The sequence below is a fragment of the Alnus glutinosa genome, chromosome 7, assembly GCF_958979055.1.
Source record: "Alnus glutinosa chromosome 7, dhAlnGlut1.1, whole genome shotgun sequence".
Classification (NCBI taxonomy): Eukaryota; Viridiplantae; Streptophyta; class Magnoliopsida; order Fagales; family Betulaceae; genus Alnus; species Alnus glutinosa.
This window is the reverse complement of record NC_084892.1, coordinates 4,139,877-4,167,266: the sequence shown is the minus strand read 5'-3', so window position 1 is coordinate 4,167,266 and position 27,390 is coordinate 4,139,877. Positions and strand designations below refer to the sequence as shown.

Below are 27,390 nucleotides of genomic sequence, written 5' to 3'. Positions count from 1 at the left end.
ATAAACTAAGCTCATGCACAAGTAGCTAGCACATTGTATTCACACACCCCATTCATGAGCCAAATGCATCTCTTAATTATCAAATGCTAACAGACAAGCTCATGCTTAGCAAGATTAATAGAGATTTTCAGTTGAATTATGATATTTCCTATACAAAAGATATGGGAGGAGGGGGAAATATGTAATCCATTTGAGGGTAAAATTGTAAAACTCAATAATAAATCATGCTAATTTGCTAAAGAACTAGAACACAATAATAATTTAATAGTTTGTGAAATTTAAAATACCTGCAAAAGCAATCGCCTTTCATTTGATTGAATAATGTACGTTGCAAAATATAATTATTAGCAGACAAAATTTCCTCTCCTTGCTCCTCTTTCAAGGTGGCCCATCAATGGTGCAGACCCTAAATTGTTCTCCCACTAACGTCTAATGAGAATAAGTTCTGCAATTATGAAGGAGAGGGGACCTAACCTTTATATAAAAAATATTATAGAGTCATCTCAACCTTGATTAAGGGTTCGTTTGGGTTTGTGATTTCAAAAAGTGCGATTTAAAATAACGATTTTAAAATGTGCGATTTGAAAAAATTGATTTTTAAAAACGCAGTTAAGCGTTTAGCAAAATCACAGTTTAGCCTTTAAAATCGTGAATTTACCTTTTAAAATTCTGCGTTTTTAAAAAAGCATCATCTTATCTGCGATTTAAAAAAGCAGATTTTCTGCGTTTTCAAATCGCAATTTTTAAAAACGCAGTTCCCAAACAATCTATGTTCTGCGATTTAGTTTAAAATCGCACTTATTGTCTACGAAATCGCAATCCCAAACGCATCATAAGATTACAAGCCTACACGCGTTAAGTAGGATTCTAATTCCTACAAAGACCAATAAAATGTTTCCATGCAAAGAAAACGTCATCTCAACTTGCCACACCTCATAAAAAATAATGGAAAAAATCCTTTAAAATTATACTTATCCCCTAAAATGTTAGTGTTTTAGTTTTGCCCCTTTTGCTGAATATTTTGGTTATTCCCGCTTTTCCCACAATGCCACTAGAGGTGGGTAGACCACCCCCCTCACCGGGATGGGGTCTAGCCACCCCTAAAGGAGATTTCAAATTACTTAAGAGTGGTCCAATCACCCCATTAAAGAGTTTTCGAGGTGGTTCAGGCTATCTTAAAAACCATGTTAAGAGTTTATTAGACTACTCATGTCACCCCCAAAAAGAGGGTAATTGACCGAGACTACCTATCTTTTTCTTTTTTTGGTTAGGTGAGAAGCTGAAATAACATTTTATATTCGTGACAATATTTTTTTGGTCTTACATGGCTTTTGATATCCATAACAAAAATTTCGTTAAATTTTTTAATAGTAGATGGATGAAAGTATCAAATTGATAAACTTGTAAGTACAAATATCACTTGTCACTTTTTTAAAAAACCCAATACCTTTTTTTGAATAAAAGGTAAATCACATGTGCTAATTATGCATTTAACCCATCATTTTAACTCATAAATCATCATTGATGAACAGGCTCTTCTCCAATTAAATATGGGCAATTATTTTTAGCGGTTCATCAATTCTGCATGTCACCTCTAGGTAGTATCATCAAACTCCTGCCAATTCAAGCTTACGTCATTGAAAATTCGTCATCTACTATCATATCATCAATTGGGACATTTCCAACCTGCTTTATCTTTGAATGAAGCTCACGAAGTAAAGAACAAATAAGTTCAGACTGACGATGAGACTTATCACCAACTACAAACACATGCGAACTATTCCCAATTTCTATCCAACTGCAACCAGGCTGCTTCTTCAACCCCTTATCCTTCATTTTCAACCTCACTTTAGCAGCTTCTCTCCATTGCCCTGCTGAAGCATATATGTTAGACAACAATAAATATGTGCCTGGGTTCTCTGGCTCCACTTCTAAAAGCTCCTCTGCGGCCAGCTTCCCTATGTCCTCATCCCCATGAACATTACATCCAGCAAGTAAAGCCCCCAAAACAGAAGCTGATGGCTTGGTGCCAATTCGCTTTATAAAATCAAAAGCCTCTTTAAGCCTGCCTGCACGGACAAAGAGATCAACCAAGCATGTGTAGTGATCTTCTCTCACGATTATGGACCCATCTCTCACAAGCTCATCAAAATACTTTAGCCCCTCCTCTACCAACCCAGCATGGCTGCAAGCAGAGAGCAACCCCACATAGGTGACATCATCAGGATGGAACCCTGATTCCCTCATTTCATTGAACAAATTAATTGCCTCTCTGCCACATCCATGGTGTGCATAGGCTGCAATCATACCATTCCAAGAAATCAAATCCCTATGGCTTGTCATCCCATCATCAAACATCTTCCTAGCACTACCCAACTCCCCACACTTCGAATACATGTTTATGAGTGCTGATACCACAAATGGAAAATCCTGATAGGCTGATTTACTTATCATCTGATGAACTTGCTGTCCCTCACTAAGACCAGCTAGATCACTACAAGCACCCAAAACAGACACGAAAGTCCCCTGATTAGGTTTCACCCCATCGGCCACCAGCATTTTCAAGAAAATCTTCAATGCTTCTTCACTTTGCCCATCTTGGATATATCCTGTGATAATTGCAGTCCAAGATATCACATTCTTTTGGGGCATTTCATTAAACAACTTCCATGCCCTAGTTAACTCCCCATTCTGAATAAATCCAGTAATCATGGTATTCCATGAAGGCAAGTCCCTCTCCGGCATTCTCTCAAACAAGTCAAGGGCCTCATCCAACCTCTTATTCTGCGCATAGCCAGTAATCATAGCATTCCACGAAACGACATTCCTTTCAGGCATCCTATCAAAAAGTAACCGTGCTTCCTCAATCCTTCCATTTCTTGATAAACCGGCAACCATTGCCGTCCACGAGATCACATCCCTTTCACACATCTGTTCAAAAAGCCTCTGTGCCTGGTCAATCCTCCCGCATTGTGCCAAAGCAGTTATAATAGTGTTCCAAGAAACTAGATTCCTCTCCGGCATCATCTCAAACAAATCCAAAGCCAAATCACTTTTACCATTTCTCGCATACCCATCAATCATTGTGTTCCAAGAAACCACATTCTTAACTGGCATCTCATAGAATACCCTCTCAGCTTCCTTAATCCTATTCAACCTTATATACCCACTAACCAAAGCAGTCCAAGTAATCACATTCTTCTTAGCATCCACTCTATCAAACAACCTCCTCGCCTCATCAACCATCCTACACTTAATATACCCCGTGATCACCGTAGTCCAAGTGACCACATCTCTCTCGCACATGTTATCAAAGACCAGGCGTGCTTCGCAAATTTTTCCTTCTTTGCAGAGCTTAGTAATCAACCAATTAGACCGCGCCACACCCGAGTTGGCGCTATAATCTCTTCCGGGTATCGCAAATTTGTCCATTCCCGGATCATTCACCGAGTGGTAAAGATCAATTCGGGATCCATATAGAACCTTGAGATCGCACAGTAGTGGGATAATAATTTGGACACAGTTCAAAATAGGTGATCTAACAATACTGCTGAATTGTCTGGCACTGGTTGATGCTCGAAAAAGAGCTAACATTTCAAGCAAGAATCAAATAATGTCTGTATATGAAGCACTAAAGCTAGTGAAATGGAAGTTCTGGGTTATGAATATGATCGCTTGGAGGTTGAAGAAGATTTAGAATTGTATAACGGCCATTAACTGTAAGCGATGAGCTCCGGTCTATGCCTATGGTACTTAAAAACGGTGTCGTGGGGTTAACAGTGAGGACCACAATTGGATGCGGGAAAATTCATCTGAGCTTGTTTTGGAATTGCTTGATAATTAGAAGTCATTGAGAGAGAAAAAAATAAAAATATATATTAAATTGGGTTTAGGCGTATAATTTATTTATAGCATTTTTTTTTAATGAGTGAATTTTGACATAATTAAGAGAGGAAGAGAGATTTTGGATCAATTGAGACAAATTTTTCTTCCGTTGGAAGAAATTTCTTAGTCTATTAAATTAATATTTGTTCTTAAAGTATATGATTCTTATATATTCTATTAAAAATACACTAAAAGTTAAAAATGCATGTGAAAATCAAATATTTTAATGACACATGTCAATATATAATAGATTGAGTTTGAAAAATCCCTTCTAAGGCCATCTCCAGCAGTTGGAATTAAAATAGCTACTCAAAAAGTACCAATCTCTACTTTAACTACTGTTTTTCCTATATTCTCTCCAACAGATTTACTATTTAACTCTCTACTTACATTTAAATATTATTTTCTATTCTTTTTTTATTCTTTTATTCTTCTCATTTTCCCTTTCCGATCTCTCTTTCTTGTTCTTCCTTTCTCTCTTCGTCTGAATTCTGAAACACATTGAGAGAGAGATCGAGGGATTTAGGGAGAGACCCATGAGAGGAGAGCCGGAGATAGAGAGACTTGAAAGGCCAAGACTGATCCGAGAGAGAACCGCTGAACTCGACGAACCCAGACGAAACCCATCAACCCGATCCTCCATGAGTCGAGCTCCGGTGGCCTAAGATGAGTTTCGGTTGAGCTAGGCGCAGATCCGGTAGAGTCAGAGGTGATTTCCGGTGATTATGAACGATTTCCGAGAAAGAACCCCTGAACTTGACGAACCCAGACGAAACCCATCAACCCGATCCTTCATGAATCGAGCTCCGGTGGTCTGAGACGAGTTCTGGTTGAGCTAGGCGCGGATCTGGCCGAGTCAAAAGTGATTTCCGGCGACTGGTAAATAGGTTGATGATTTTTAGTTGAACCCATCTGATTTTGAAGCTTGAATGTGTCTCCCCTGTTTCGGTTATATGTATCACGGCTAAAACTATATTTATGATTGATTTTGATGATTTTGGTTGGTTGTTCATGGTCGATTTTGGTTGGTTGCTCCTGATTTTGTTGGTCGTTCATGGCTGGCAGAGAGGGACGGAGAGGGGAAGAGAAAAAAATATTAATAAAAAAAGTGTAAACAGATGAATAGTGAATAGTCAGTGTTGGCTATTCACTGTTCACTGTTAAGGAAAAAAAGCTTAAAGAAGCTATTCTGTTGGATTGAAAAAAATAGCAAAAAAAGTCAAATTTAACCATTATGGTTAAAATAGCATATCTGTCGGAGATGCCCTAACCTAATTTGAATAAAAACTTTGTCCATCTCGATTTTGTTAGGCATAATCATGTGCCAATTGAGCCATCTCACCCTTAATCACTAGAGCGAAAAGCAATGTGGGCATGAATCAGTTGTACTTATGGTCGACAAAATCAAAGCAACAAAGTACGAAAATGACTCCCCTTTTTTGACACCACAGACAGGCTTGATTTCTGTTAAAAATGGCAAAGCCACTTTCATCCACCTTCAGTATTTGCATATCATTGCAATGTTTATGTTTCATCCGCTCGCATCTAAGGCTTTGTTTGTACGGGCATAAAATATTTTATGTATTTCTCGGTGTTTGTGCAACTGAAAATGACAATAAACCTAAATCATTTTTAGTTTAACCGAAAAAAAACCTCCTTAATTTTTGAAAAATAATTTACGACTTTTAAAACCGTAAATTATTTTCTGAATTTAAACATCTCAGTCTTTCACACGCGTTTGTAGAAATCCGTCACTGCCGACCATTGGAGTTTGTTGGTAACCATAATCTATCGCCAAAAGTTCCTTGATTTCAAAATTTGGTCACTAGAATCCGACGGCACTGGCTTGATTTCGGTCGGTGGCTGGATTCCTATAACTGTGCCATATTCCGGCGAAACTGGCTGAAATCTAGCCAGTGCTTCCGGATTCCAACCACCATCGATGGAATCTTGTCGCTGGTACTTTTTACCGTCGGTGATTTTTTCGTACAAGCTAAACACCAAAATATATTTTAAAATAAATTATTTTTTCTGAAGAATGATTTCGTTGAAAATATTTTTCGACGAAAAACATTTTACATCGAAACAAATTGACCTTAATTTTTGTCCATAGCTATCTATTTTTAACAGAACGTCTTTTTCATGCCTCCCAATGTTTATGTTTGAACGTGTTTTTTACTTTTCTGTTATAGTTTACAAAACACCCACAAAGGATGTTGAGCTTCTTCAGGGAAACACTGCCAAATAAAATGTCACACAACCACCAAACATCAAAGACACTGACACAGTTATTTACTATACAATGTTGATGTAACCTTTACAGGACCAATTACAGACTGAAGAAGTCCAACTGATGAGTCACAAATCCACCCCTAACCAAACCAACAATAATCCGCGCCCAGTACAAAGGACTTCCCCACTTTACAATCTTGTTAACAGTGATACAGCAAATTAGAAAATCCATTAAAGAAGATCTGGTCTCGGAATTCATTGAAATCAGAGATAGCTTTACATCCCTATGCCACATATTCAATCTCCTTCCTTTCTTGTTACCTTTTGACATCGACCGATCTGCAGACAGATAAAAATTTAGCTATGAACCATAAAAGACGGACGAAGCCATCTCAAACTTCAAGTAGGTGAACTAAACCAGACAAAACAAACTCAGAATTTTAGCAGCAGAACCTTTTACTCCCAAAGAAGTCAAATAATGATACTAGTTATTACCCTGTAGCAGCTTTACCTTCTTTTCCTTCCATTATGTCTATATTAGCTCAATGGACTGATAATCATCAATTGTATGCTTCAATAGTTGGAATTGATGAACCATATTTCAAATAAACATGTTTATGAGGATTCAAGAAACAAGTAGGATGACTTTTTAGATTACACATTATGGATGCTTATGTTAAAAGTACACTTACTGGTTTGAAAATGTTTCTAAACAATGGTTTTATATAATCCAAAGTAATAAATATCTTAACATTAGTGTATTTCACAAAATAGAGAGGCTCAGGATCTATATTTCTGACCGTCACAATCTATTGAGAAATAGGAACAAATACAATATTCTGGAATATGAACACCTCACCACCTTCTAGAATAGGAACACTTGTCCATTTCTTTCAAACACTCCCCTTCAAGCTAGAGTATATATATCTCATATAAGCTCCAGCTTGGAGCAAATAAATTCTTATTGACACAAAGACCTTGTAAACGCTCGTTTGCAGGCTTTTTTTTTTTTTTTTTTTTTTATGAATAATAATTTTCAATAAGAGGAGAAGCAAAGCTCACGTGCACGAAAAGTATACAAAAGAAGCCACTACCGTAATGAGATCGAAATCTAAAAAGTTTACAAGATCTACAATATTAGAGGAAGAAGCCCAATCTAAAAGAGATATCAAGAAAAAGAGGATTTTAATTAAAGCACACTAGACTCGCGATCCTAAAAAGGATGCCGATTTCTCTCTCTCCAAATGCTCCCCGTTAGTAAAGTAGGGATAACTTTCCATATGGCCTCTTTGGATTGACCCTGACCTTGTGTCTTCCAATAGTGAAGTAGCTCTAGGATATTGCTAGGCATGACCCACGAAACTCCAAATAAGATGAGAACCAAGTGCCAGATCTGCTAATAAACTCACAATGGATGAGGAGATGGTTGATCTCGCTATTAAAGTAGTTGAAACACAAGAAAAATTGGCCGAAAACACAATGAAACCAGTCATAAAACCACCGAATCAGTAAAAGACGAACTGAACCAGCTAAAAAACAGTCAGAACCAGCCACAACAACAATTAACCAGCCTAAATATCACCAAACTGGACAAAAAACAAGCTGAACCGACTGAAATAATACCAAACTGGCCAAAAAGAACAACAAAACTGGCTGAAAAACGTCTAAATTGGCCAAAATCGACCTGTATAGGTCGAAACACAGCTAGTACCGGCCAAAATCAGTCCAAACTTGCCAGTAAACTTCAAAACCAGCTGGAATCTCGCTAACAAACAACGAATCCAGCTGAATCACACTGGAAAATACCAACAACGGTCCAAAACTCACTATAAAATTAAAAAAAAAAAAAAAAAAACTGGCCGAAAAATCATCGGAAAACACCATCACTGGTCAAAAGAAAACACCAGCATCAGTCAAGAACCCGCCGAAAAACCCAATAGTGGTAGAAAACTCGCTTTAAAGCGGTAAAAAACGGGAAAACACAAACGCCAATCGAAAACTCGCTGGAAAATATCAACACCGGTCCAAACTCACAAGAAAACACCATCACCGGTCGAAGACTCGCCGGAAAACACTAATACCAACAGGATCAGGCTTTGAATTTGGGCCGACCTAAAGATAAAACTGGAATAAGGTATTCCGGATAATGAATTAACCCAAACTGAGGTTATCCATATCTTGAATAAGGAAAACATACGCCTGCAACCAAATACCCATTTTCTTCTTCAAGACACCTGAAAATTTCGCCATTGGCAACAAAACTTTGTTGATGACCACCAAAGATGAGAAGAGAGACAATCGAGGACCACAATAACGTCAACAAACCTCCACAACAATGACGACAACCATAACCAACTACAAGCCACCAACACGACAACTTAAGATACTACCAGCCATTTCACAAATGACACAACAAACAACAAAAACAACCAAAGAACTCCCAGTCACGCATTCGAGCAAGAGCTTTTGCCTTTCTTCACTATGCAAATATTAGGTCTATGGCCTGCCCCTGCAACAAGTACTAGTGTAAGGCTCGAGGGCTTGTTAAGGAAGGCAGCAATAGTCAAAGAAGGTGCAATCAAAGTGGATACTTATTCTTGATGGTTACACAACACCATGACCACAAGAAAACCACAAGCTACCACCACAAATGCCAAACATTTTTTTTCTTTCATTACTCACCGCCACTTACCACTATATTGATGAGATCAATGGCAGTGGCATGAGGAAGTTGACCTCCACACTGTTGCAGATGGGAAGAAAGAGAACAAAGAAGAAAATGGAAAAACAGGGGGATTGGTTGGAGAGACCATTTCAAGAGGAAGAAGTCCTTCAGGCATTGCTTAGTATGGATGACGATAAAGCACCGAGGCCAGATGGCTTCACTATTACCTTCTTTCAATCGTGTTGGGCAATAGTGAAGGATGACTTTATGCACGTTTTCCATAACTTTCATGAGCATATCTTGTTTGAAAAGAGCCTTAATGCTACTTTCATTGCCCTTATCCCTAAAAAATTGAGCAATTGGAAGGGATTTCAAACCTATTAGCTTGGGGGGGAGTGTCTATAAGATTTTGGCTGAGGCCCTTGCTATTAGAATGAGACGGGTACAGGATTCGCTCATTTCAAATAGTTAGAATGCTTTTATAGGGGGGAGACAAATTCTAGACTCAGTTCTTTTAGCCAATGAGTGTCTGGACAACATACTAAAATTGAGAATTCCTAGTGTTTTGTGCAAGCTAGACCTGGAAAAAGCCTGGGACCATGTCAATTGGGAGTTTCTCTCCTACCTTCTAGAGCGCTCTCCTTTTGGTTCAAAATGGAGAAAATGAATTTCTGCTTGTATCTCCATAGCCCGATTATCTATATTGATTAATGGTAGTTTGCATGGTTGCTTTGCTAGTTCCAAGGGCCTCTGCCAAGGGAACTCGCTTTCGCCCCTCCTATTTGTGATTGTCATAGAGGCTCTTAGCAGGATGCTATTGGTTAGGGGTTAGTTATATGGTTTTAGGGTCGACCTCCAAAACGCAACCTCTTTGGAAATCACTTATCTTCTTTTTGCAGATGATACCATTATTATGTGTGATGCATATCAAGATCAAATCCTTAATCTAGGACATATTCTCTTGTCTATTGAGGTTATTTCAGGTTTGAAAGTCAATCTTTGAAAATCATAATAAGTTGCAGTGGGGGAGGTGCAACTTCAGGAAGAGTTGGTCGACATTCTAAATTGTAGTATATCATATGCCATTAAAATATCTGGGACTTCCTTTGGGCGCTTCTTTTAAGGAAAAGCTATTTGGGATGGGATAGTTGAGAAAATGGATTGAAGATTGGCTAGTTGAAAGAAGATTTATTTGTACATAGGTAGTTATCAAGAGCATGTTATCTAGTTTACCTAAGTACTTCTTGTCCCTTTTCCCTTTACCAGTTGATATAGCTAGAAGATTGGAGTGTCATCAAATGTCCTTTCTTTGGGATGGAATAGGTGGCGAGTCTAAGCTTCATCTAGTGAATTGGAAGACTATTTGCTCCCCAGTTCCTAGAGGAGGGGTGGGTGTGAAAAACCTCATGCTATTTAATAGAGCTTTACTGGGTAAATGACTTTGGGGCTTCACACAAGAAGAGAATTTTTTATGGAGACATGTAATTGTTGAGAAATATGAGATTCAGAGAGGGGGCTGGTGTTCAAAAGAAACTCTAAAGCCATATCGGGTGGGCCATTGGAGGAATATTAGGAATGGTTGGGGGAATTTCTCCTAGTTGATCTCTTACAGAGTTGGGGATGGGTCTCGCATTTGTTTTTGGCATGATGTTTAGTGTGGAGAAGCAGCTCTCAAGTCCTCATTCCAAGAACTCTATTTTATAGCTCATGACAGAGTCCTTAGTGTCGGATTACTTGGAGCACTTCGATACATATATCCATTGGAATCCAAGTTTCTTCAGGGCAATCCAGGATTGGGAGCTAGAGTTCCTTGTCATATTTCTCGACCTTTTGTACTCCTCAAAACCTCATTCGGGAGGGACAGATAGAATGTGGTGGACCCCAACAATCAATCACGGCTGGAGGGACAGATAGAATGTGGTGGACCCCAACAATCAATCACGGCTTTGAATTGAAGAGCTACTATAGCTCTTTACAGTCTAGCGAGTCTTGTTTGTTCCCATGGAAGACCATTTGGAAGGTGAAGGCTCCATCTCGGATTGCTCGTTTCACATGGATGGCAACTTTGGGTAAAATCCTTACAATTGATAATCTTAGGAGGCATGATCTTACTCTTGTTAATTGGTTTTGCCTATGCAAAGAGAATGAGAAGACCGTAAACCAGCCTCATCCTTTTTGAGTTTACTAGCAAGATCTGGCACTTGGTTCTCAACTTATTCGGAGTTTCATGGGTCGTGCCTAGCAATATCCTAGAGTTGGAAGACTCAAGGGCAGGGAAACTCCAAAGAGGCCATCTAGAAAGTTATCCCTACATTATTGATGTGGAGCACCTGGAGAGAATGTTAATTCGCTTAACTTCAGAATGATTGTTCTGGAGGAAGGGAGGAAAGCCCGAGGGGGGGGGGGGGGGGGGGGGGGGGGGGGGGGGAAGCCAACTTAAGGCAGGTTTCAAAATACAAAAACATGCTCACATTTATAAATTCCGGTTTTATTTACTTGATAAATGTGAAAAGCTTGTCTATTTTTTTCTTTTTTTCAGTTTTCAGCCACTTCACATAGTTTTCACAACAAAACCAAGCTGAATCTCAACGAAGCCACCAGTACATTTTCAAACAGATTCATTTTCTTCAATTGGACACCTGTTTATAACCAAAAACACATGGAGGTTGATATAATGTGCACGCTACACAAGGTCAAATATGAAGCATCATAGAATTAACAGACATAAAAGACGTGATTCACGTCTTTTATGTCTTTTTTGAGAGCTTGGTTTATGGGGGAGGCAATGTAGGAAATTACCCCAAGCAAATTGTTTAACTTTTTTTAGTTGCTTCATAATTAAGAGTCACCAGGTCCCAAAGTTATTTGATGTTTAATTTTTGTTAAATGTAATTGCGAGCATAGTAATTAAGTACTGAATTGTACTTTGATTTTAGATCTAGGCTATCTATATCTTATGCTATTTAGGTTTTAGTTTGTGGGGTTTTGTTGGTAAATAAAAATTTTAGTTTTGCGCATGACCTCCTCCATGTTGATTGTGTTGATTTCATAAGAATTTGCTTCTATTGTGCATGTTAAGAATCACCAAGAGTCAACAACTCTACATGGGCGCACAGCCTCTGCATTTGATGATATTTTGCTTTTAATTTTACTCTTAAAATCTCAAATTATGTCTTCTATGCTTGAAAAATAGTCCTTGAGTGCATACTGTTTTGTTGCTTATAACAATCTTGACCTCAAAGATCAGGTCAGCTTAGATATTACTCCCTAAATTTCCTCTTTGGCGATGTGATCTTTTTTCTTCTTCTTTTTTTTTTTTCCCCTCATATTAATGCTTTACTTAGTTTATTTCTTTTTATTCCATATTTTCATTTAATTTTTTCCTTTCTTTTCCTGGCTCATATCATCTTCTCTTTGGTAAGGAAGATACTCTTATTGTCATATTGTTTGCAATGTTTACATAATTCAAGACCCTAAACTTGATTGTATAACTCCACTTGGTTACCAAGATATTGTTGGAAAAGTGAAGAAAGTTTCGAATCTTTTACAAGTTTAATTTTTTCTTCTAAAAAAGTCTTCTTGGCAACTGAAAGTCAGCTTTGAATGATTAAATGTTCATTCTATCACAATTCACACCTACCACATAATCGGATAATAGGAATTAACACGAGAACCAGCAACCAAGAAAAGAATCACACATACAGAGAGATATTAATATAACAAAAAGTTAGCAGGGTTCCTAGAGACAAACCCCGAGAGATTTGGATTGTTGAATTCGACAACCCAATCAGCCAACATGGAAAGGGCCGATATCACCGGTTCTGAGAGAGTTAGCAACTTCATCAGCAACAGTCAAGCAAGAAGAAACCCACCCAGTCAGAGCCACCCAAACCATCTTTGCCATCCACAGGGTCATGGCCCATGGCATTGCCATTGTCTCTGTCTCTCTCTGTTTTTGCTTTCCAATCTAAACCCAGAAAATCGTTTTGGGATTCCAAGAGAAATCAGGCCACCTTGTTTGGAAAGATTCAAGGGAATCAGAGTCATCAAAAAGAAATTGAAAGGTGAAGTGAAAGGAAAATAAAATAGTTCATGACGGGGTGATGTGGGCCATGAGTTATTGATTTGCTTGTCTCAATGTCTCAGTGGTAATTGGCATAATTGCTTGGTTTTCTGTTTTTCACCTTCTTTTGGAGTCGCCTACTCAAAACCAATGCCCCACCCACCAAACAGAAAAAGACTCTTTGAGCAAAATAGTCTCTTTAATAAATTATTAATCATGATAGGATAATGATAAATGATAAATGATAAATTATATTTTGCCATTTATAGACAAAACTATTAACTTTTTCCTTTTTCCTTTTTTTTTTTTAAAAAAAAAAATTGTATTTTAAATAAAATAAAATAAAATAAATGGATAATTGCACCATTGATTCCTGTGGTATGCAATAATTATTTTTCACTCCCTATAGTTTAAAAAGTTCATGGGAGGCCTCTGTGGTAAGCAATAATTATAAATCGATCTCTGGCGTCAAATTCCGTTAAAATTTTTAACAAATTCCATCAAATGACATGTTAGCACCACGTGTCGCCAATAAAATAGCGACACGTGTTCATCTTAATAAAAAATATAAATTTATTAAAAAAATAAATAAAAATATTTATTTTTAAAAAAAATTCAAATTCAAATTAAAATTCAAAAAAAAAAAGAAAGCTACAAGGGGTGGCCTTCGGGCCACCCCTTTAAGATCCAGGGGTGGCCCGATGGCCACCCCCGGCCACTGGGGGTGGCCGCGGGCCACCCATGCCACCCTTGGATCTTTCGGGCCACCCCCAAGCAACTAAGGGTGGCTGTGCGCCACCTCCGGCGGCCACTGGGGGTGGCGCACGGCCACCCCCAAAGGAGTGGCCTATCTACCCCTTGCTTCACATTTTTCTTTTTTCTTTTAAAAAAAATAAGTATTTTTATTTATTTTTTAATAAATTTATATTTTTTTATTAAGATGGACACGTGTCGTCGTCTTATTGGCGACACGTGGCGCTGACGTGGCATTTGACGGAATCTGTTAAAAATTTTAACAGAATTTGACGTCAGTGATCGATTTGTAATTATTTCTTACCACAGGGACCTCCCATGGACTTTTTAAACCATAGGGAGTAAAAAATAATTATGGCATACCACAGGGACCAACGGTGCAATTATCCCTAAAATAAACACACACACAAAACCAAACCCCACCCATTTACATGGTTTTGTAATTTATTTTTAATAATAATAATAATAATAAAAAGTCTATAGTTGTGTCATTAGTTATATCATGTAATAACAGATTCCGCTTTAGTGACGTGTTGATCTTCGAGAGCCCTTAACCTACAAAAAGAAAGTTGCGTCGAGGGGAGTTCGACAGTCCCACTTCGATGCCTAAGTCAGTATTTTTCCGAATATGAATTTTTAGAATCGCAGAGAGCAATCAATCATACATGTGCATTAATGAGGTATTTATAAGCCGATGAACAAGAGTAATACTCATTTCATTGAGCCACATGTCGGGCTTAAACGACTTGTCAGGCTAATATTTGAATTTAAACACTCTAGGTGCGATAGACTTTGTTTCAGACTAGGAGTGTTTTCAAGGGAAGCTTCTTCCCTCATAATCCGGTCTTCGTGGCATGCGCACTAGAATAATTGGTGGTTTGGTATTTTACCGATTCTGAATCGTTGAGTGCATGCCGTGATAATCGGGGACTCGGTATTTTACCGATTCCGAATGAGTCAACTCGGTAGTTTATCATTATGAGCTTATTGGGCCTAGATGTTGACAGGCCCAATCGATCCGATCGATATGATAATTGTTGCTGGGCTCGGGTAATATTGGACTCGGCCAATTTTGGTAGGTCGGAATATTTTTCCAACATTTCATAAGATGGCAACATATGATATCTCAATGAAAATAGCGTATTAATATGTGATTACAAATTTTTAACCCCAGATAATTAGAAAGAAGCTTTATGATTTTTTGGGAGATTGGATTGCCGATGAGGACAAGATATATATGTCAAAAATTCTAATAACAAATTGCTGAAAATCTAAATTCGCGGAGACACAACACATAAGCAGTTTAATCCACAATCTTCTTGTTTTATGCAAATGTAGCATAAATTTGAATGGCTTAAGCTCTAATAGGATCAATAGAACCTAGAGTTTCTCTCCTTTCCGCGTAGAAAGTTCATTTTCCTAGTGAAAACCACTGCTGCCTTTCTTGTGAGTGTGAGGGGAGGAGGCCCTCCTTCCTTCCATCACCTTCCCCCTTCCTTCCTCTACACCTTGCTTTTGTCTCCTTTCTTTTTGCTTTTCTTTGGCTTACAAGCTAGATTTTAGGCTTTCCCACCTTGACTGCCGCTATCACGTTCCACCGCCGTCCGCTGCCCTCATAGGCCCTCTCTTCACTATTTACCCTATTCTCTTTAAAAGTGAGCCCTATACGCCACTTTTTGATAACATATTTGGGGTTTCTAAAATTGAAATATGGGATCTTAAACTCATATTCGGGGTTCTTTGGCGTGTAGGCCTCATGCGCCTCCCCATTGTTGCCCCTCACCACTGGAACTGTAGATCTTTGAATTTTTGTTATCTTTCGCCGCTAACCGTCTCTCATGTGTATTAGGATCCTTTTTAGTTTAACTAAATTGGAGAGTATCCGATTAGTTGTAGTGTATGAGCATTTTTGTCTTAAAAAATGTAAAAAAATAAAAATACCCCTACACTTATAACTAACTAGATACTCTCAAATTCAATTGAATTGGAGATGACCCGTTTCCCTCCCATGTTACAAGTACCATTTTTTTGTTGTTGTGAAGATAGAATAAAGAAATATCCTTCAAGCTTCATTAGTCGGGCACCCCCACTTAAGGGATATCAATTATAATATTGTCCATAATATGATTTTCCTTCAAGAGGACCAAACTATAGGGGGTTGGTAAGGGACATGACCCCCTCCCCCTTTATAGTTACAAATTTATATATAATAAAAATATTAATGTATAAAAATACAATTAAAATATTTATGTATTTATGGTTAAATATTTTTTATATAGCTTAATATTTGTTCATAAAATATTTATACATAATTAAATATATATTACTTTTTGAATTAAAAAATAAGTTTGGCCAATATCAAAATTAGACTTGGCCCTTTATTAATGTTTCGGCCTATCATAATAACAAATCCTAGTTTCATCCATGCTAAAGGGGACTCACTTCTCAGTTTATGTTGGTCTCCGCTTATCTGGCAAAGCTAAGAAGATTTAGGATGTTGGGGTGCATTGTTTTTCAAAAATAAATTTTATAGGTATTCACAATTTTTTAAAAACAAATAAGATTTTATCAATTTTTTTATTTTATTTTTTATTTATGTTTTAATTTTGTCTTAAGAAGTCTAACTATCTAATAAACATCTTTTTCAATTTTATTTTGCCTCAAAATTTGCATAATAAATTATAGTTGAATTTAAATTTTAAAAAATCAAACACCTAAACGTGCCGTTATAGAATAATAAGAGTGCCTTTTCATGGCACTTATAACCGTTGCTCAATAGGCCGCTACAAGCCATGCTCCCACTTACTTGCCTCTCATTGCGCTCTTGGATCTTCTTCTTGAGTGTTGAAATGCTTTAGATCTTAGTGTTATTTGTTTTTGTTTTGTATGTATATGCTGTTGTTTTCTATATTTCATTGTGATTTGATTTCTCTGATTGACATGTTATTATTTATTGTAAATGCTACATATAATTTTAGTTAGACATTTTATGACGCATCAGTAAAAATTATTATTAAATTTTAGATTAATTATAATTTTTATTGCCACATTAGAAAGTTTATATAACGTTTCCACTTCTTTTATATATATATAAAATATGATAGTTATCTCCATTTACCTTGATATGATAACGGCGACGACGCTAATCCGGGTAAACTGGGTTTAGTTGGCCGGGAAAGGCTGAGAATGTGAACGCGTAGCCTACAAATCAAGTGACTTTTCCTTCAAAACTCATCAAACTCGTTTCTGAGTTATTGGCTATAGGCCGTAGGCGTAGTTTGGTCCAAGTCCAACGCACAAACACCTGCTCCATAAAACCGAACTGACCCGGCCCATCTGCCCTAAACAGTAACATATTCCCGCTTGCTGAAATTTTGAGTTCCAGTTCAAATTTGGCGAAAACCTCAACGAAGACCGACAGAGAATCTCTCTCTCTCTCTCTCTCTCTCTCTCTCTCTCTGTTTGACTATGGCTCCTCACTTCTTCTTTCCCCAGACCCTCAGAGCACTAGAAGAAGAGCACGAAGACAACCGCCTCTACGCGCAAAACCCCATCGACATCGCTTCGCTTCATCCCTCCGAACTTGAAGAGTTCGTCAAAGGTCACACTCTCTCCATCTCTCTCACCGTCCCAGAGTCCATTAAATTTGTCCCTAACATTGCGTTTGGTTGCTGAGAAAATGCAACAAAAAGAGAAAGAAAGGAAGTCTGGCAAAAAATGTACTCGAATTGATTAACTTTATACATTTTATTGTTAATTAAGTGGAGCATTGTAGGTCCCAATATTGTTTCCCTCAATTATCTCAGCAATCAAGCGGAGATTGACTTTTTTATTTTTTTTCTTCTTCAATTTCTTTTGTTTTCATGTCATGAAACCCTAAAAAAGTGTAAAGTTTTATTCGGTTGCTAGGGAGATGTAGAAAAGAAAATAAATTCTATAATTGAAGTGGGAAAATTGGAAAATTTGACTTAAGTCAGTCGTTTAATCTGCATTTGGTCGCTCTTAGCTGAATTTTGCGTTTCTTATGAACTAAGCAGCGTAAGTGCAAGACCTCAAGTTTGTTGTGCTTGGTTTTTAACTCAATCTTTCCTGGAAGCCAGTCATATTTTATTTTGTTGTTTCTTATACTTTATCATTGCCCATCTGAGAAAATGTTAGGAAAAAAAGAAGAAGGAAAGCAAGCAAATTTTATTGTTCTATGTCATGAGATTATTATTAAAGATAAACTAATATGAGCTGAGCTTGTGCTATAATTTACTTGAACTAAAGTTGACTTTTTCTTTGTTTTAGCAAATATTTAAAGTAAGCAACCAAATGATAAACAGAATTTTCCCCAAATCCGGCAAACAACATAATGCCTTGTTTTGTAACGTACAAAATACAAGCGTATGAAAGGAAATAAAAGTGTTAATTACCCCGATGGCTGGATTCTATAGAAATTATAGAAAGAGTAATTGTTCCTCTACATTTAGCTGGTCATCGTTATTTTTAATTGTACTTGCAAGAACTAGTTCATTTTTGTTCCACCCATGATACACAATCTCACGTATGACCTTTTTTTGCCTTATCTATTTAAATAGGTGTATCCTTTGATCTTTCCGACAAGGAGCTCTTTTGCATTGAAGACCAAGATGTCTTCAACCGTGTCTATTCGTTGATTCGTAGTTATGCTAGTCTCCCTACATCTTGTAAACTCAATCTCGTAGAGAGTCTCCGATCCAATTTTAGTGTTCTTCTTCCAAATGTTGATTCACTCTCGCGAGTTTCTCAAAGTCATGATGATGACACTCCAGTGCTTGATCGGGTTGCTTCACATCGTAATGCTTTTAAAATTTACACATTCTTCCTCATAAATGTTGTTCTTGCTGAGCAGGCCAACACTGGTTCCAGCAATAATCCAAAGGTATTCTCTCTCTCTCTCTCTCTCTCTCTCTACTTTTGAATGTTCTCATGTATGTACCCTGTTGGGTGTGAGATTGCCATTGTTGTGGCCAATTTAGTGAAGTCTTTTGCCTTAGGTAGCAGCAGCTACAAGGAAGAAACAGCTAGTAAACTCATGGAATTGGGAGCCTCAAAGGAGTCGAATACTCAATTTGATTGCTAATTCACTAGAGATCAACCTTCCCTTGCTCTTTGGTTCATCAGATCTGGATGAAAATTATTTGTCTTTCATTGTGAAGTAAGTGGATAACTGACATGAATCTTTTAGGTATAATTTTACCATTGTTGGTGGACTTTAAGTTAAAATTTTATGAATTGTGTTTTGTAGAAATGTATTCTCGATGTTTGAGAATGCAATTCTTTTAAAAGATTCCGACACCAAAGATGCTCTATGTCGCATAATTGGAGCATGCACTACAAAATACCACTACATGGCACAGTCATGTGCTTCTATCATGCACCTAATTCACAAATATGATTTTGTTGTTACCCACACGGCTGATGCGGTTGCTGGTGCTGAGAAGAAGTATGCTGATGGAAGCCTGGCCAGCTCCCTTATCAGGGAGATTGGGAGGACTAACCCAAAAGATTATGTGAAGGACACTGTTGGGGCTGAAAATATTGGGCGTTTTCTGGTAGAGCTTGCTGAGCGGCTGCCAAAGTTGGTTTCAACCAACATTGGAGTTCTGGTCCCGCACTTCGGTGGGGAATCTTATAAGATAAGGAATGCTCTTGTGGGGGTTCTTGGGAAGTTGGTTGCAAATGCATTTAAGGATATTGAGGGTGAAGTAAGTTCTAAATCTGTTCGTCTCCGAACCAAGCAAGCCATGTTGGAAATTTTGCTTGAACGATGCCGAGATGTTTCAGCCTATACTAGGAGTCGAGTTCTTCAGGTTTGGGCTGAACTATGTGAAGATCATTCTGTTTCAATTGGTTTGTGGAATGAGGTTGCCGAAGTTGCAGCTGGTAGGTTGGAGGATAAGAGTGCAATTGTTAGAAAATCTGCATTAAATTTACTTATCATGATGTTGCAGCATAATCCGTTTGGCCCACAACTTCGAATAGCTTCATTTGAAGCAACCTTAGAGCAGTATAAGAAGAAGATGAATGAACTTGAACCAGATGTGCCTTTAGAAAGTGTTGTGGATGGTCTACCTTCTGATAATGATACTTCCAAAGAAAATGGTGAAGTTCATAATATTGATCCTCAAGTTCCAGCCATAGAGCAGCAAGAGAGTTTGACAGACAGTTGTTTGGCTCATGTGGAAGAAGGGATTTCTCAGAAGGATAGTTCTGTGCCAGATATTGGGAACTTGGAACAGACCAGGGCATTGGTTGCATCTCTTGAGGCAGGCTTGAGGTTTTCTAAGTGCATCTCTGCTACAATGCCAACACTTGTTCAATTGATGGCTTCATCTTCTGCCTCTGATGTAGAGAACACAATTCTCTTGCTCATGAGGTGCAAACAGTTCCAAATTGATGGTTCAGAAGCCTGCCTCCGCAAGATGTTGCCACTGGTAAGCTTTTATTTTTGGTCATGCCTTGGAAACGGTCAAAAAAGTTTCTATGGAAGTCATTGTGATTTTCCTTGTCCAAATATCTTGTGGATGTTTACTCTATATATTTGATTATTGATCCACAATAGTAATTAATAGCATCAGATATATGCTCTCTTTTGTAGGCATTTTCTCAGGACAAATCCATCTACGACGCTGTGGAGAACGCCTTTGTTACAATTTATATAAGGAAAAACCCAGTAGAAACAGCTAAAAATCTCTTGAATCTCGCCATAGATTCAAATATAGGAGATCTAGCAGCTCTGGAGTTTATTGTTGGGGCCTTGGTATCCAAAGGTGATATATCTACCAGCACGGTATGTTCCCTTATGTCTCTGAATAATATCTTGTATGAATTAGTTCTGAGCTTTCTACCTAATATGTTTGATGCATTCCATGGATTTGACACTACAAATCCAGAAAATGATGACTATTTCAGCCTCTTAAAATCCTACACCTTCAATAGGTATATTAACGAATTATCTTTAAAGAAGAGATATAATTTCTAGCTCTGATTATTATGGCCAACACTCAAAAGAGAGATTTTTTTTTTTTTAATAAATAAATAGTAATTGAAGCAGTTTAAACAACCATGGGTAAGCTAAATATGACCAAACTGTAGCTTGTGCTCTTGTTTCCTGGTAAATTTAAAACTTTTATATCCCAGCTGAAACCTTCACTAGAAGATTTGAAGCCACTTGACTATGTCGAATACTTAATTATCCATTTGTTCTAATAGTTACACTCTCCTTTTGTTTAACAAACATGCTTATAGAAAAAAATATATTTGGAAATTTTATTGTTTGAGCAGACACTTTTTCTCTTCGAGTTATTTGAGGAGAATAGTTCTAGGCTGGATAACATGTTTGCAATGAGAAGAAATAGAATTATAGAAACCATTGATCATAATTGAGTCCGATGATGATCGATGAGGAGGTTACATAACCAATTTTGGAATTTGACTTCATAGAGCTATCTTGTTGGTTGTGGATCATGGCCTGTCCTTCTTTATGAATGTTTTAGTCTTATAATCAATGCATTGTTGACAATTTTCTCTGGCAAGCTAAAATATAGTCATTAAGTTCTTTTTCTGAGATTACTTGAAGAAGCAGTTCTCCTATAAAGTACTTGTTTTTGCAGATATCAGCATTATGGGATTTCTTTTGCTTTAGTGTTAGTGGAACCACTGCAGAGAATAGTCGTGGTGCTTTATCTGTCCTTTGCATGGCGGCAAAATCATCCACTGGGGTTCTCAGCTCTCACTTACAAGACATTATTGATATTGGGTTTGGTCGTTGGGCTAAAGTGGAGCCTTTGCTTGCTAGAACTACATGCATTGCTATTCAAAGATTGTCTGTAGATGACAAGAAAAAATTGCTGTCAGTTAATGGCAGACGAGTATTTGGTATTCTAGAAAGCTTAATTACTGGCTTTTGGCTTCCAGAAAACATATGGTATGCTGCTGCTGATGAAGCAATAGCTGCCTTATACGCAACGCATCCTGTTCCAGAAACATTAGCTGCTGATCTGGTTAAAAAATCTCTTAGTTCTGTGTTTAGTTGTAGTGGAGGAGATGAATTGCAGAATGACATTGACAGTGGTAATGCCAACATACTTACCACAGTTCAACTAGCCAAACTGAGTAGATATTTATTTGTCATAAGTCATGTTGCCATGAACCAATTGGTTTATATCGAATCGTGTGCTCGAAAGATCCGGAAACAAAGAGTGGCAAAGGCAAAAACAGATACTGATGGTCAAAATGTACATTGCAATGGCACAATATCAGCTGATACAGTTAAGGTGAGATTAAATTCTGTACTCAGTCATCAGTGTAAAGATATAGAGTACCAATATTGGTTATTTGATATCTACTTTTTTTCCTTTTTTGGGGTCATTCATTTTTTGGTTTGATTTAGAAGATTTCATCCCTTGATGATGTCTTGCAGGAAAATAGTATGAATGCCGAACTAGGTTTTGCTGCCTCTGAAGATGCATATCTTGATACTCTATCTGACAAAGCAGAAAAAGAAATTATTTCTGGTGGTTCCAGTGAGAAGAACTTGATTGGACACTCTGCACTTTTCTTGTCAAAGCTTTGTAGAAATTTTCATCTGATGCAAAAGGTGATTGCCTTAGTTTTTCTCATCTTGCAGTTCCATGACTTCTATGACTCTTGAACTCTATAAAAGGAAAATTTCCTATTATGTTTATATTTGAAATCGTGTTTTATAATTCAGTCATTTAAAGTTAGATGTTATTGAAGTGATAATAAAATAATGATGTCATGGTATTTCAGAAAATTTAAGGATTGATGTCATGTTTATGGTTATAATATGGTACATGATATGCTTGTCTCATACATCATTCGATACAAGTTCTTCCTAGCAGTCCTGTGTAGCTCACTAGTGTATCAGTATCCAATATTTCATTTTAAACTATTCCACAAAATTGTTACCATATCTACTTTCTTTCAGTATCCAGAACTACAAGCTTCCGGAATGCTTGCTTTATGTCGGTTTATGATCATTGATGCAAATTTTTGGTGAGATCTTTTGCTCTCTCTCTCTCTCTCTCACACACACACACACACACACACATAAACAAATAAGACATAATGCTTGAACTTTTTAGTGAATGAAATTTCAGTGATGCGAATCTCCAGCTTCTCTTCACTGTTGTGGAGAGTTCACCCTCAGAAATTGTTCGTTCCAATTGCACTATTGCTCTTGGTGATTTGGCAGTCCGGTTTCCCAATCTGTTAGAACCATGGACTGAGCACATGTATGCGCGGTTAGGGGATCCTTTGGCTTCTGTTAGGAAGAATGCTGTTCTGGTGCTTTCACATCTCATATTGAATGACATGATGAAGGTCTGAGAGCCTGGCTAACTGCTGCTTGTTATTTAGCTTTTGTTTTATTGATCTAGAGGCTGAAGTGGTCATTGACTTGATCAGGTAAAAGGGTATATAAATGAGATGGCTATCCGGTTGGAAGATGAAGATGAGCGGATTTCAAATCTGGCTAAACTTTTTTTTCATGAGTTGTCTAAGAAAGGTAAATTTTGATATACATCTAGTAAAATGTACCAATTGTTGTCTTGCGCAATTTCTTTTACTGCCAACTAAATATCTTTCTTTTTCTTTCTTTTCCCATTATGCGAACAGGAAGCAATCCAATATATAATTTACTTCCCGATATACTTGGCAAATTATCCAACCAGAATCTAACGAGAGAGTCTTTCTGCAACATCATGCAGTACTTAATTGGTTCCATCAAGAAGGTATAAATTTTTAACCGATTTGAATTGCCAAGATTTATTCTCAATGACGACTAACATTTTTGAAATTGCTCCAGGACAAACAAATGGAAGCTCTTGTTGAAAAGCTCTGCAATAGGTTTAGTGGAGTTACAGGTATGTAATCTTTTTAGTTCTTTAAATTTTCTTCTAATTTTACCATTTGCCAAGCGGGCACCCCTCTTATCTTATCAGCTGATAAAATATGATGCTGTTATGTTTGAAGAAGATATGATTTATCTAATGCTCCCTCAGTCCCAAAATTGATGTCTTCGTCTAAATGGCATGAGTTTTAATAAAAGTAGAAAGTCTAAGTAACTTCTAGATGTCCATAGAATTCTATTCATTCTATATTGGAGGTGGACATGGTTTTTTTGAAAAGGATGATGATAGCTTAACAAATTATAAATCAAGTAAATGTTTCTACTTTTGAAAGGTACATGTCATTTTCAGTCATCCTAAAAGGAAATGTAAGGCATTTATATTTGGACGGAGGGAGTAGCAGATTTTCAGATAGAAACATAACTTATTGGAACTTTTGTTGGGAAATCATTTCAGCATGGTTACAAGTTCTGGTTCATTTTTGCTGTTGCACTTATTTAGTGGTTTTTGAAACCTAGTGTGGGAAGCTTGACGTTAGATCTTTCTTGGACCAATAACATTTTACATATTTTCCACAGGCCACGTTTTCTTTTATGTATTTTTTTTTTTGGTAACTATGGATGGCTTTGTCCTAACTCATTAAAACAAAAGTCAACTTGGTTTTTAGCTATTTTCTGCTTTTACAATTGATCAAGTGTAACTTTCAGTAACTAAGGGAACTACTTTTTTGCTGAAGATATCACACAATGGGAATATATTTCTTACTGCCTCTCTCAGCTGGCATTCACTGAAAAAGGAATTAAAAGGCTCATGGAGTCATTCAAGACTTATGAACATACCCTATCGGAGGATTCTGTGATTGACCATTTCAAGAATATAATAAACAAGGTAGTGAATTATCTGTTTTGCTTGCATCATTTCATTCAAAGCATTCAAGATACATTTTCTAAGAACTAACTTTCTTTTCCTTTTTTTTTTTTGGGGGGGGGGGGGGGGGGGGGGAACAGACCAAGAAGTTTGCAAAGCCTGAACTTAAATCGTGCATTGAGGAGTTTGAGGATAAACTTAATAAATTTCACATGGAAAAGAAGGAGCAGGAAGTGACTGCAAGAAATGCCCGAATTCATCAACAGAAAGTTGGTACCATGAAAGGTTTTGCAGTTGCTGGGAATACTGGAGAAGATAGTGCAGAATCTGATACTGCTGAAGGTTACTGCAATTAACTTCTGCTATGTTTTAATATGAATTTCTTATTACTTTTCTCTTCTTCATGGTTCCTGTAGATCTCTAATTTAGAAGCTTTAAATAACTTTGCTGGAAAAATTTGTTACCGTCTTTTTATTAGTGTCATATAGATGATACAGCAACGGCTGTATTCCAGGAAGCATTCTTCATAATAGTTTGCTGCAATGAAATGTCCAATGATGCATCATATAGTTGAGTAAAGATTAGTTATCTTAACAGCATTGTTAGGGACTCTATGATATTCAGTGGACATGTCATCATATTCTTTTCCCATGACATGCTTTATCACTATGTATAATTTTAACCCTTTTTCATCAGTTTTAATGACATACTTTTTAATGGTCGAAATATATATTTTCAAGCATCACAGCCACTTGTCTTGCTCCTTTTAATATAGCAAGATATAATATGTTCTTTTCTTCCTTTCCTTCTGGTTGAGCATAACAGGTTTCATTTTTAGATCTCCATGGTTTTCTTCAACTGATCCTTATATTTATTAAGAATATCATTGTCATTCAAATGCATGATAAGATAACAGCACAACCCTACTAAACTGGTCTATACAGGACCTGAATACTTGCCCCTATTTAGATTTAAATTTCAATCAATGTATTATAACTTGCCTTTTTGACTTGGGTGAGTATGACAGCTGAAGTTAAAGTGGCAGCAAGCATCTCTACTTTCGACTGAAAATGTTCTTCCCAAAAATGTGAGATAACATATGATATAACATTATGGTCTATATGAGCATGAAAAGAACGGTATCTCTATATCTCCAAATCAAGTAGAACCTAGAGCCAACAATCAAAAAAGGGGCAAATGTCATCAATTTATTACTTACGTAAGTTGGAGGAGAATATAAGCCTATAGGTAATTAAAAGTCACTCTCAAGGGTTGAATTCTGTAGAAGTTACTGAATCTTAAGGCTAAACATGGAGTGTGGTTTTACTTGTACAAGCGTCTGTATTTTTAAGTTGGAATAGGCTTCTGCCACTTCAGAAGAATATATAATTCATATATTTTGCAATGGTTATATGACCATATGATTATACTTCTTAAAATGAATGTTTTGTTTGATATATTTTGTTCCATGCTTGTGATTATTTGCTGCTGAAATGGTGTAATTGGCATCTAACCTTGAGTTTCTAATAGATGAAACAGAGGGTGAAGTCATTGATCCATCCACTGAAGGAATGATCCAGCCTATAAATGATTCATCAAAACCTAAATCTGTTGAGTCAGATGAATATTCTCGTGCTTCCAGTGAGTTAACGGAGTCAGAACCAGCTGAAAATGAAGTTCAATCACCTATCAGAGGTAGTTTAAGCCCTATCATACTCTTGCATAACCTATCCAAAATGAAGAATCTCTTATATTACTTATTTATTTTCCCTGTACAATTGCATTGAATTATTCTCATTTACAGGGGCCTCCAAATCCAGAGCTAAGAAAAGCAGCATGAAAGATCAAAAGTGCAATGTTTCTGCATCCACCAAAAGAAGTAGCAGATCAAAGCAAAGGTATTCTGTAGTTTTTGCTCTCTCTCTCTCTCTCTTCATTCATAGTGGGGAAAACCCTCTTCATGCAAAGAAGATATAATAAGTCATAACACGTTTGATGCATTTACAAAATCATCTTGATAGAAAAGCAGTAAGTTGTAACCATTAAAAAAAAAAATCAGTATAGCTGCTTGATTACCAATGCAAATGCAATACTTGCAATAGAATATTAACGAACATGCAAGTATTTGTATAGCTGTTCGGTTATCATTTTGGGCCAATGAGCTTATGCTCAAATGCCACTTTCTCTTCCCAGAACTAGGGAGTGGAGAGTGAGAAGAGGGTTCTATCCACTAGTGCCTGTGAAACCCAATAAAAAAAAAAACGGTTATCATTTTGGACTCGTGTATTTTTGCAGCAAATTAAGATTTGATTGCTTTTAGCCAACTAAATTGTGGCTTAGTTTATGATTTTAGCTCGGATTAAATTTCCGAAAATACACCGGAACAAATCCTTTCAGAAAGGCCACAGATATGAAATAGGTTAGGCTATTAAGCCAATACTATTTCGTTAAGAACTGTAGCCCAAATTTTACTTTTGTGGTATGCATAGTTTCTATCATTTGGTTGGGTAAATTATTGAACTAATTTCTATGAATATATGCAGGTAGAAGAAAGGGTACGAAATTATTCAGCTCAACCTTGTTTTCTTTTTCTTTTTTGTGAATGGAAGCAAGAAGTTTCCTCTTAGTTGATTATAGGATGTGTTTGTAATGCTTGATGTAAAGTAAATACTATTTCTTGCGTCAGGTACAACAATACTCTGACAAAGGAACAAGAGTTGTTCGAGTGCATCATGTAAATATGTTACCATGCATAATGATGATACCGACATCATTTACTGCCCTTGTTTATTATCTCAACTCCTGTACCTTTGCTTTTGGCAATCATGTCATACCCTGGTTGCTGATCTAGTTTAAGACATAAATCCAGCAACATCCTGACCCTTAGATTAGTCTTAACATGTTTATCAGGACTTTGCTGTAAGGAATTTTTTTGCTTTTAAGGAACTGGAATAGTCACAATTTTTATGATCAAAGATTTTGTTTTATTGAATCTCACGGTGAATATGATTTTATTTAACGTGAGAATA

General features: G+C 37.0%; 3 protein-coding genes across 5 annotated transcripts; 1 reads left to right on the top strand and 2 right to left on the bottom strand.

Moving 5' to 3' along the window:
- Window positions 1-1,602: 1,602 nt before the first annotated feature.
- Window positions 1,603-3,828, bottom strand: LOC133874377 (pentatricopeptide repeat-containing protein At2g35030, mitochondrial). The gene has a single exon (XM_062312281.1). The coding sequence runs from the start codon at window positions 3,592-3,594 to the stop codon at window positions 1,630-1,632; it is 1,965 nt and encodes a 654-aa protein (XP_062168265.1). The 5' UTR covers window positions 3,595-3,828; the 3' UTR covers window positions 1,603-1,629.
- Window positions 3,829-6,155: 2,327 nt separating this feature from the next.
- On the bottom strand, window positions 6,156-12,958 carry LOC133874378 (uncharacterized). Its single transcript, XM_062312282.1, has 2 exons — window positions 12,534-12,958; window positions 6,156-6,456 (listed from the first exon to the last, which is right to left on the bottom strand). Exon 1 carries the CDS (start codon window positions 12,714-12,716, stop codon window positions 12,570-12,572), a length of 147 nt encoding a protein of 48 aa, XP_062168266.1. The 5' UTR covers window positions 12,717-12,958; the 3' UTR covers window positions 6,156-6,456; window positions 12,534-12,569.
- Window positions 12,959-16,803: 3,845 nt separating this feature from the next.
- LOC133872259 (condensin-1 complex subunit CAP-D2) lies at window positions 16,804-27,353 on the top strand. 3 transcript variants are annotated; one of them, XM_062309732.1, is made up of 17 exons: window positions 16,804-17,199; window positions 18,179-18,501; window positions 18,617-18,777; window positions 18,868-20,056; window positions 20,221-20,412; window positions 21,236-21,898; window positions 22,045-22,221; window positions 22,573-22,640; window positions 22,745-22,967; window positions 23,052-23,151; window positions 23,262-23,377; window positions 23,452-23,509; window positions 24,231-24,382; window positions 24,502-24,703; window positions 25,901-26,056; window positions 26,166-26,259; window positions 26,905-27,353. In XM_062309732.1, the coding sequence occupies exons 1-17, from the start codon at window positions 17,067-17,069 to the stop codon at window positions 26,906-26,908; spliced, it is 4,011 nt and encodes a 1,336-aa protein (XP_062165716.1). In that variant the 5' UTR covers window positions 16,804-17,066; the 3' UTR covers window positions 26,909-27,353. The 3 variants fall into 3 exon arrangements, with proteins under 3 accessions (XP_062165716.1, XP_062165717.1, XP_062165715.1); XM_062309731.1 differs by having other exon boundaries at window positions 16,806-17,199; window positions 25,892-26,056; XM_062309733.1 differs by lacking the exons at window positions 25,901-26,056; window positions 26,166-26,259; window positions 26,905-27,353 and adding an exon at window positions 25,389-25,448.
- The last annotated feature ends 37 nt before the right edge of the window (window positions 27,354-27,390 follow it).